At 43.2% G+C, this 11,688-nt stretch overlaps 1 protein-coding gene across 1 annotated transcript in view; it reads left to right on the forward strand.

The window, feature by feature from the left end:
- The first annotated feature begins 9,114 nt into the window (after positions 1-9,114).
- The window catches only part of LOC116360516 (fish-egg lectin-like), a 10,026-nt gene continuing 7,452 nt past the window's right edge, over positions 9,115-11,688 (forward strand). The window contains exon 1 of the mRNA XM_031815222.1: positions 9,115-9,181. Coding sequence (XP_031671082.1) covers positions 9,115-9,181 — 67 coding nt within the window. The remainder of the gene's footprint in view (positions 9,182-11,688) is intronic.

The following is an 11,688-nucleotide window of genomic DNA, read 5'->3' on the forward strand; positions in this document are numbered from 1 at the left end:
TCAGTGCTATGATGGGGTCTAAAACCAGACTGAAGTACTTCCTATACATTGTTTGTCTTCAGGAAGGCAGTGAACTGCGCAACAGCTTTAAAAAAATTTTTTTAAAGGAATGTGAGATTCGATATAGGCCGATAGTTTTTAATATTTTCTGGGTCAGACGTGGATAACAATATCCCTATACTCTCTACACTCGCCTGTTTTAGACTTAGCCAGCACCCTTTTCCAGGTGAGCCTTTACGTCGGTTGCCCTACCCCCTGGTAAACAGTGTATGATCGCTGGATAATTATTTTTACGTTTAATACTGTGGGTAATGGAGTCGCCAATGACTAGGGTTTTCAATTTGTCAGAGCTAATGGTGGCATAGACGCTGTTTCATCCTTTTCTACACTTAAATGACCCTTGCCTAACGATTGCGTCTGAAGCTTTGCTTGCAGCACGGCTATCCTCAACATAAACCGATCGTTCTGTATATTATGAGTACAGCGACAGCAATTATAAGGCTTAATGTTAATGTTACTACTTTGCTTCGGCTGGTGGAGGTTCTGTAGAACCATGTCCAGATAAAGCGTCCGGGGTGAAAAAGTTGAGCGAGGGAAAAATAAAGATATAAAACGTTAGCAACACACCTGATACCAATAATGAATGTTTCACTAAGATCCTAAATCTGAGTGGGGTGTGTTGGATTGGGGAGCTACAGCGTCATGGAATTCTAGGGGCAGGACAGAGTGAACCAGCTATATTGTGTGCAAGTAAAAATAACTCTATAGTACTATTAGGCCTATGATATGAATTATAAGGAGGTTATACTGTTACTGTCTGTTAATGTGTAGGTGTATGTGTGTTTTCATTCAACTTTTGTTTTCCAAACCTTTCCCTTGAGAAATAAAAGAAAGATGGGAAGGAAGTTGTGTTGGGGAGAGGACTGAGTTATTGACTAGACTGGTGGGGGTCGGGCGTGGAGGTGGCTCAGGTTGGCTTGGCAGTCTGGCTGAAATGTGATATAGAGGGATGTCTTAAAGACAATCAAAAGTTGTTTTGTAAGAGTTGTTCATAAGTTAGACTATTGGTTCAAGGTGCAACACAACATTGAGTATTGAATTATCATGGATCTAGTTCAGTCTTATCAATCACTTTAACATATTTAATCATCTCTTACCTGGCTTGATGACTGTGGGCATTTTTGCTTACTTTCTGTTGTTCTAAACAGAGATGGCTAGAAGGGCCATGGGTCTTATTAGATTGTGGAGAAATGCAGGATATGTGCTTTAGGTGCCCCAAGAATGGGAGGGCCCCCAGACCCAAGTTAAGTCCCCCTATGCAAAGTAATGCTGGGTGATTTAAAAAGTCATCGATCAGTAATATAATAATACTTTTAGCAAAACATTTTATCTTTAATTTACAATTTGTAGAATCTATGAGAATAGAAGGGTTCAGAACTTTTGTAAAACATCACAGCACAGTTGAAAAACACAGTCGGAAAGTATTCAGACTCCTTGACTTTTACCACATTTTGTTATTGTCACGCCCTGGTCTTAGTATTTTGTGTTTTCTTTCTTTATTTGGTCAGGCCAGGGTGTGACATGGGTTTATTTTGTGTTGTGTTTATGTATGGGGATTTTTCATAGGATTTGGGATTGTGGCTTAGTGGGGTTTTCTAGCATAGTCTATGGTTGCCTGAGGCGGTTCTCAATCAGAGGCAGGTGATTCTCGTTGTCTCTGATTGGGAACCATATTTAAGCAGCCATATTCTTTGAGTGTTTGGTGGGTGATTGTTCATGTCTCTGTGTTTGTTTGCACAAGATAGGCTGTTTCGGTTTTCACGTTACGTTTATTGTTTTGTATAGTTCGTGTTTTTGTCTTCATTAAAGATGTATCGAACTAACCACGCTGCATTTTGGTCCGACTCTCTTTCAACGGAGGAAAACCGTAACAGTTATGTTAAAGCCTTATTCAAAAATGGATTAAATGTTTTTCCCCCCTCATCAATCTACACAAATTACCCCATAATGACAAAGCAAAAACAGTTTTTTGGAAATGTTTACAAATGTATTAAATGTATAAAAATCTTAAAGTATTCAGACCCTTTATGCAGTACTTATTTAAGCACCTTTGGCAGCGATTACAGCCTTGAGTCTTCTTGGGTTTGATGCTACAAGCTTGGCACACCTGTATTTTGGGAATTTCTCCCGTTCTTCTCTGCAGATCCTCTCAAGCTCTGTCAGGTTGGATGGGGAGTGTTGCTGCACAGCTATTTTCAGGTCTCTCCTGCGATGTTTGATCGGGTTCATATCCGGGCTCTGGCTGGGCCACTCAAGGACATTCAGAGACTTGTCCTGAAGCCACTTTTGCATTGTCTTTGCTGTGTGCTTAGGGATGTTGTCCTGTTGGAAGGTGAACCTTGTGGTAGGAGAATCAGAATTAGCTAAGTTACATAGATAATTAAGATGTCTTATCTGCTTAATATGCTTATATGACTGAACTGTTGAACTCTTGTTATTAGAATGTCTCCATTTGGACTCTGGTGTTGGCAGCTGCATATGGGCCTCAGTCACCTGGGGCCCAGAGAGGGGAGAAGTCAGGCTTGTCTATCACATGTCCCTGTGCAGAATATCAGAAAGAGGATAGGGAAAAGGAGGTCAGAAGGGAGCATTGTTTCCATATGTGAATATATGTCTTTACCTATTGAAAAACATGTTAAGGAATGGCGTGAGTAATGGGGAACCAATCACTTGTCTCCACAGTGTCTGTGCGTCAGTCACCCCCTCCTTTTATCAAGGTGGAGACTAAGTAACGAAATATGTAATTTTGTGTTCTTACTGAACAAAACAACAACTTATTTTTACTGGAGGCCAAGTGCTGGTAAAAGATGTGTGGGGTTGGTGTTTGGAACCATTGTACGTCATCGCCGAGGTTGCATCTATCTTGAGATAGCCTCTGGGTTATGTTCTCACTCCACTCAGTTGGCTCTCACTCTATTCACTTTTGTGTGGGTATTGCGACCAGCTCCCTTATCGATAAGTTATTTAAAAAAAAGTTAATATGATTAGGGATTGACCTTGTCTCTCCTCATTATTCACCACATTATTTGGCGACGAGGATGGGATCTGTAACTTCATCTGTTGATCGCTCCTGAATACCTTGGTAAACTGTGCACAGGGGATCCCCAAATTGGGATATCAGGGGAGCCGCACTACTGAAGGAGCAGATGGACTGCCTAATATCTGAGAGGAAGCGGGCACGAGTGGATACCAGATCCCAAACTATTGAGAAAGGGGAGCAAGATGATCCACCAATAGAAAAAGACATAAAAAGGAGTCCCTGTTGAGGGTACGCTCAAGATCGGGGACTTCCCTAAGAAGCCACAGCTGAGGTAACTAACAGGACTGAGTTGAGTTGATAAAATTGTGAGGCAGTGAGGGGAAGTGAGGCAGACTCCAGCCATGATTGTTAACTAGCCAGTTGAGGGCAACCGATGCCCCTGTTGAGGGCACGCTCAAGAGTGGGGACTTCCCTAAGGTGAGGGACCAGAGCCAATGGAGTCTGTGTGTCACTTTGTGAGTTTGAGGGAGACACTGGCCTGACGAAACCTAAGTACACTTGAATAGATTCAATTACTGTTGTCACATGTCATTGTGAGTATTTTGTAATACCTGGCACTTCACCAGAAGTAGAGGTTAGATTGGATTTTGGGACCGTGTTACACAATTAGATAGGAGGCACGGGTATTCTGTGGGAAGTTTTGCATATCTGGATGGATATAAGATTATCTATACTACAGTGATCAGCAGTAGGCGATATCCCCGTGTGGAGATAACACCCTGTTCTGGGGCCACTAATTAGGCAATATTTTAATGGAGATAGGAATTTCCCTGTTCATATGGATAAATATAAAATCCTAAACAGCATTTGTCTACCCCTATGTGTGTGTGTCTGTGTTATCTGTGAGTGTGTGAATGATTTGATTTGATGGAGCAGGAGCCAGGGGAGGGTAGTGGTATAACATGTGTTATACTCAGTCTGGTACTGTCACACCCTGACCATAGTTTATTTTGTATGTTTATATGTTTTGGTTGGTCAGGGTGTGATCTGAGTGGGCATTCTATGTTGGATGTCTAGTTTGTCTGTTTCTGTGTTTGGCCTGATATGGTTCTCAATCAGAGGCAGGTGTTAGTCGTTGTCTCTGATTGGGAACCATATTTAGGTAGCCTAAATTATATGGGTCATCCTATAACACTTAGCAACCTTATCAAACAGCTCTACAAATATGCCACCTGCCAAGTACACTAGCTTTTTTTGTGTATGGAACACACACAAATATAATAAATATCTATTTGGAACAGGTTGTTTGTCAACCCCCCCCCCCCCCCCCCGTTAACGTTTCCTTGGAACAGGTTGTTTGTCCCCTCCCCCCGTTAACGTTTCCTTGGAACGGGTTGTTTGTCCTCCCCCCCCCCCCCGTTAACGTTTCCTTGGAACAGGTTGTTTGTCCTCCCCCCCATTAACGTTTCCTTGGAACAGGTTGTTTGTTCTCCCCCCGTTAACATTTCCTTGGAACAGGTTGTTTGTCCTCCCCCCCGTTAACGTTTCCTTGGAACAGGTTGTTTGTCCACACCCCCCCGTTAACGTTTCCTTGGAACGGGTTGTTTGTCCTCCCCCCCCGTTAACGTTTCCTTGGAACAGGTTGTTTGTCCCCCCCCCCCCCCCCCCCCCCCCCGTTAACGTTTCCTTGGAACAGGTTGTTTGTCCTCCCCCTGTTAACGTTTCCTTGGAACAGGTTGTTTGTCCTCCCCCCCCCCCATTAACGTTTCCTTGGAACAGGTTGTTTGTCCCCTCCCCCCCGTTAACGTTTCCTTGGAACGGGTTGTTTGTCGTCCCCCCCCGTTAACGTTTCCTTGGAACAGGTTGTTTGTCCTCCCCCCCGTTAACGTTTCCTTGGAACAGGTTGTTTGTCCCGTCCCCCCCCCCGTTAACGTTTCCTTGGAACAGGTTGTTTGTCCTCCCCCCCGTTAACGTTTCCTTGGAACAGGTTGTTTGTCCTCCCTCCCCCCCCATTAACGTTTCCTTGGAACAGGTTGTTTGTCCTCCCCCCCCCCGTTAACTTTTCCTTGGAACAGGTTGTTTTGTCCCCCCCCCCCCGTTAACGTTTCCTTGGAACAGGTTGTTTGTCCCCCCCCCCCCCCCCGTTAACGTTTCCTTGGAACCGGTTGTTTGTCCTCCCCCCGTTAACGTTTCCTTGGAACAGGTTGTTTGTCCCCTCCCCCCCGTTAACGTTTCCTTGGAACAGGTTGTTTGTCCCGTCCCCCCCCCCGTTAACGTTTCCTTGGAACAGGTTGTTTGTCCTCCCCCCCGTTAACGTTTCCTTAGAACAGGTTGTTTGTCCCCCCCCCCCCCCCCCGTTAACGTTTCCTTGGAACAGGTTGTTTGTCCCCCCCCCCCCCCCCCCCCCCCCCCCGTTAACGTTTCCTTGGAACAGGTTGTTTGTCCTCCCCCCGTTAACGTTTCCTTGGAACAGGTTGTTTGTCCCCCCCCCCCCCGTTAACATTTCCTTGGAACAGGTTGTTTGTCAACTATAAAAGCTCATTAATAATTATTTCATGGGGGTTGAAAGCTTTTTGCAGGGCTATATAAGGGGAAAAAGTCTGTGTCCAACAAACTACTATCAAACCTACACCGTCGCTCTACAGAGACATCATGAGAACCACTGCAGCCGTCCTATTGGTCCTCTGTCTCCTGGCCGTCAGTCATGGTAAGTTACCATCATCTGAAACATGATTTGACAGGCAGCTCTACATTAAACTTCAAATTGATCATCAAGTTGGCTCCATTTCATCCTCCTTTTTGCTGCTGTACTTTACTCATGTGTCTTTGATCTGGTGTCTCCATAGCCTGGGACTGTCAGCCTGTAGTGGATATCAAGAATCTGATGCAGATCGATGCAGGACTGGGACAAGTGGCTGCTACGGACACAAATCAAAATGGGGTCAAAATGATCACAAGAACGGGTGAGCAAAAATCCCAGAACCACACGGGGGGACCTAGTGAATGACCTGCAGAGAGCTGGGTTCAAAGTAACAAAGCCTACCATCAGTAACACACTACGCCGCCAGGGACTCAAATCCTGCAGTGCCAGACGTGTCCCCCTGCTTAAGCCTGTACATGTCCAGGCCCGTCTGAAGTTTGCTAGAGAGCATTTGGATGATCCAGAAGAAGATTGGGAGAATGTCATATGGTCAGATGAAACCAAAATATAACTTTTTGGTAAACTCAACTCGTCGTGTTTGGAGGACAAAGAATGCTGAATTGCATCCAAAGAACACCATACCTACTGTGAAGCATAGGGGTGGAAACATCATGGTTTGGGGCTGTTTTTCTGCAAAGGGACCAGGACGACTGATCCGTGTAAAGGAAAGAATGAATGGGGCCTTGTATCGTGGGATTTTGAGTGAAAACCTCCTTCCATCAGCAAGGGCATTGAAGATGAAACGTGGCTGGGTCTTTCAGCATGACAATGATCCCAAACACACCGCCCGGGCAACGAAGGAGTGGCACCGTAAGAAGCATTTCAAGGTCCTGGAGTGGCCTAGCCAGAGGGACTTGAAAGTCCGTGTTGCCCAGCAACAGCCCCAAAACATCACTGCTCTAGAGGAGATCTGCTTGGAGGAATGGGCCAAAATACCAGCAAGTGTGTGAGAACCTTGTGAAGACTTACAGAAAACGTTTGACCTCTGTCATTGCCAACAAAGGGTCTATAACAAAGTATTGAGATAAACTTTTGTTATTGACCAAATACTTATTTTCCACCATAATTTGCAAATAAATTCATTAAAAATCCTACAATGTGATTTTCTGGATTTTTTTTCTTCTCATTTTGTCTGTCATAGTTTAGTGTACCTATGATGAAAATTACAGGCCTCTCATCTTTTTAAGTGGGAGAACTTGCACAATTGGTGGCTGACTAAATACTTTTTTGCCCCACTATGTGCCCGGTAACTGGGTTCAATTTACAAGTAAGTGGAGACCATTCCTCAATTATGAATCCAGCGAACACCTGCTTCTTAGCTTTCCTGATACCATTGTAAGCTTTCCTGATACCATTGTAAGCTTTCCTGATACCAATGCCATTGTAAGTCATTTGACTGTACTCTAGTTGCAGACCCTTTGCGTGCTGGGCAGTCAACAAGAATGATATCTACTTAATGAGTGTAAGATCTGGGAAAGAGTGTGAGAGCTGGAGTAGAGTAATAGAGGATGGAGAGTGTCAGTTATTTTAAAACTGTATTATAACTGTTGCAATTGTCCTAAACACCTGATTGAATCTGTTTGTTTCCAGTTGAATCAAGACTGCCAAAACAACGGGTGGAGTCACATTGACTGCAAGCTTTCCATGATTGAAGTGGCAACTGATGGTGGTGTCTTTCTGTCTCCTGGCCGTCAGTCACGGTAAGTTACAATCATCTGAAACATGCTTGATCATCTTGGAATTGAGGAAGTTTGCTCCATAATTTCATCCTCCATTTTATTGGTGCAATCTACTCATATGTCTTTGTCGCCACAGCATGGTGCTGTCACGAGGCAGTGGACATCAAGAATATGATACAGATTGATGCAGGACTGGGGCAAGTGGTTGCAACTGACAAAATTAAAATTTCCTACTACCTGGTAGATGATAAATGGATCTGCCTGTCGGGTTCCCTGAAGCATATTACTGAAGGTTATTTCACTAGGCAAGTCAGTTAAGAACAAATTCTTATTTACAATGACGATTAACTGACAATTAACTGACTTGCCTGGTTAAATAAAGGTAAAATTAAAAAAATTAAATTCCCACAAATAAAGCATTCATTTTAAAACTAATTTCTGTGTTTTGAACAGAGGAATTTAAGATCAACTGAAACTTGAGAGATCTGTTTTGTGATGATGTTTTTTGCCACTAGAACCACACGGAGGATTCAAATAATACGACCTTGATGAGTTTATTATTTGAATCAGCTGTGTAGTGCTAGGGGGAGAAAACATTCACTCTTTGGGGTTCTGAGGACCTAGTTTGGGAAATGCTGCCATAGGAAGTCCCACTGTTAGGAATAGAGGTAGGGAAGTGGCAGGGCCACAGTTCAACAGTCTATTTCCACTATTTCTATCTCACCCATAGGGAGCAGTAGTAGCCAGGACAGGTGCTTTGAGTGCCGACAGGATTGAAGGCTCACAGGTGTGAGTGATGGATGGGGAGTCTCAGGAAGGAAGCTGGAGGAGGAAATGGTGACTGTGCTTGAAGAAGCTGCACTGGATCTGGCCAAACTGTCCACGTCAGAAATAACATGTATTAATCTTCTGAGCAGGTCTCCTGCCAAAGGAGTTACAGCTGGAGCCTCATTGGATAAAGAAGAGAAGTACCTTAGTCAGTAAATCCTAGGATTGGTCAGTGCACATTGCCTGACCCGTATGGTAAATGGAAGAAAGGAGAAAAGCCTGTTGATATTATTGTTGGAGACTACCTGAGTATGTGAAGTTTGGATATGTGAGGAATGTGGTGAGAGCATTTGTGTCCAAACCATTACAGTGTGGGAATTGTAAAGGATATGGTCACGTGTCAAATGTTTGCAGATGGGAGAAGTATGATATTGAAGAATCTGTGAATGGAAAATGTTGCAACTGTGGCGGGGATCATACTTCGGATTTCCTTGAGTACCCTGTTAGGGTGAAGGAGGTCGAAGGGGTCAAGGTTCAGGGCTGAGCAGCGGATCTCCTATGTGGAGGCAGTGAAGAGAGTCGAAAGGGAAAGAGACAACAATAATGAAGATGTGGCTGTGGATGCAGTTTGAAGTTTGATTTTGTTGAGTTATTTTCTGTTATGATAGTTTGAGATTTTATACTTTTTTTCAAATAATGTTTTCCCTCTTGGGATCCTTATTATCTGCCCGCTCAGTGGGTGGCGGAATCCACATATAACTTTTGTAAACGCCATTAGACCATAGAAGAAAAGTGATTGATGGGTGATTGACAATTTGAGAGCTGATTGAGAGTAGACTCCTAACTCAGCAGGGGGTTCCCACATGCTTTTGAATCCTTTTTGTTCGGCATACTTTTTGTTCTCAAATGATCTATTATTTGTCACCATGAACATCATTAACCTGGTTGGGCTGGCTGACAACAGAATGTTGACCAAGCTCACCTTAGACTCCGGTAAGTACATTAGCTCCCCTTGGAACATATACATAAAACACCCGGTTTGCCTAACTCAACATTTTACATTACATTTCAACAGACTGGTTAATTTGTCCTAGTTTCTCTAGATTAAGCTAAAATAGGAGCTGGTGTAAGTTGACTACTTGCAAGCCATTATCAATCTTCTGTAGAAAGGGGCACATACCATCTAGGACCCTCAAACTCACCTCTGGACCTCGAAGCCAATTCCACTGCGTTTTTTTCGTTGTTGCCCTCTAAACAGGGACTTATTTAGACCTGGGACACTAGGTGGGTGCAATTCATTATCAGGTAGAACAGAAAACCAGCATGCTCCGGACCTCGTAGGGAAAGAGTTGAATAGCCTCAATTTGGAATTTAGAACTGTGATATATCCATTTGGCATGACAGGTTGACATTTCTTGGGATAAATCTTGTCCTGGAGGCAGAGCGGTTTTCGCTGGATGGGCCAAATGCAAAGTCAAAATTGGCTACTATCATAAAAACTCCTGAAAAAAAATATGATTTTTGGTCTTCATGTTAGGGTTAGTCATAAGGTTAGTGTGATGAAGGCTAGTATTAGATTTTATGACTTTGTGGCTGTGCCAGCTAGTGACCACCCTGCAGAGTTGCTTCCAGTACAAGAGTCGTCCCATTAATTGCCAACCTGCGTTGACGAGACAGTTTCCACTAAATCAGGGGTACCAAAGATCATTCCATGGATGGGCCAGTGTCTGCTGGATTTTGGATTACGCTTTCAATTAAACCCTAGACAACCAGGTGAGGGATGTTTTACTAATTAGTGACCTTAATTCATCAATCCGGTACAAGGGAGGAGCGAGAAACTCGCAGAAACTCGGCCCTCCGTGGAACGAGTTTGATACCCCTGATTTAGTGGAAACTGTCTTGTCGACGCAGGTTGGAAATTAATGGGACGACTCTTGTACTGGAGGCTGCTATGCAGGGTGCACTAGCACTAGCTATGCACTAGCTAATTATCATGCCAAGCTACATGCTAAAATCGTAGTGAAAATCAAGAGAAGATAATGCAGGATAATGCAGGAAAGTGAAATTCTCTGCCGAGTACACAACAACCAGATGTTCTGGTTTTCAGGGGAAATGGAAAGAGCCTGTGATGAGATTGTTGATTGGAGTTTAACAAGGTGACACTTAATGTAGCAGGCATAAACGAAACACCTGAAACTTCTATTGATCCCCAACATCAAGGGTGTCAAACTCATTCCATGGAGGCCAGTGTGTCTGCAGAGTTTTGCTCCTCCCTTGTAATGGATTGATGAATTAAGGTCACTAATTAGTAAGAAACTCCCCTCACCTGGTTGTTTAGGTCTTAACTGAAAGAAAAAAAGAAAAAACCCACAGACACTCGGCCGTCCATGGAATGAGTTTGACCCCCTTGATTTAAGGGATCTATACTGCCCTACCAAGCAAAAGAGCAGTAACCGCTCATAGTAAAACTGAGAAGAATTACTAACAAAGTTGTTTTATTGTCCAGCCAAATGAATTGTAGGCAGATCATTGGAGATGTGGTTATGTTTTCTTATGAGGAGGTCATCTTTTAAATTCATATTGGCCCTGACCTCTGACATGACCTATGATCCTAGACGGCAGTTACTGCCTTCTTGTGTTAGTATATTTATGTGTATGTGGCTGTCAGTGTCATATAGTTTGATACTTGTATCAGCAAAGAACAATAAATAATTCCAAGGTCTTCCATAGACACTACAGCCCAATGCTCAGTGAAACCAAGGTAAAGCTAACTGACGTGAGTGATGCCAGTTTCTGCCTTTTTCCTTGGTTTCACTAAGTTTTTGCAGTTACTGTAAACATGAACCCCCATTTTCTCCATAATACAACACAGTTGAGGTGGGATATTTGTCCACATGATAAAGCATGTATTTGATGTAGAAAAAATGTTTTTTGGACCAAATGTGGAGTTACTGCTCTTTTGCTTGGTAGGACAGTATAGTAGTTTCAAGCGTTTAGTTTACTCCTGCTACGTTAGGTTACCTTATATGAGAGAGAGCATTGTGGTGCCTGTTAACATTCCTTCTGCATATATATTATCAGTGTAAAAACGTAGGCACCGTCATGTTGACACAATGCACATTGGTTTAGTTACTTGTCATAGCTCATCATCTCTCATATTACCTCACGAATTTTCACAAATAAAACATTGAGTTTAAAAAAAAAATTGTGTTCAATTATTAAGATGATTTCCTCCAAGGTAATGCTGTAGAACTCGACTAATTTCTGGTTTTGCCATTGAAACCCCTCTGGTTACTGGTCTGCCTCATCTAACGTCAGGCTACCGCCAACACTAATACGCCCCCAGGTATCTGTTATGTTGATTCCAAAAAGCCTTTGACATCTTACGGTTTATGTGCTTTACACTTCCTCATGAAATAGTTCAACTTTTACTGGCAGGTGATTCAATGTGTCATTTGAATATCGTGACATATGTTTAACTTATAATGAAACTGTTCTTT

This window comes from Oncorhynchus kisutch, unplaced genomic scaffold (assembly GCF_002021735.2).
Source record: "Oncorhynchus kisutch isolate 150728-3 unplaced genomic scaffold, Okis_V2 Okis09a-Okis19a_hom, whole genome shotgun sequence".
Classification (NCBI taxonomy): domain Eukaryota; kingdom Metazoa; phylum Chordata; class Actinopteri; order Salmoniformes; family Salmonidae; genus Oncorhynchus; species Oncorhynchus kisutch.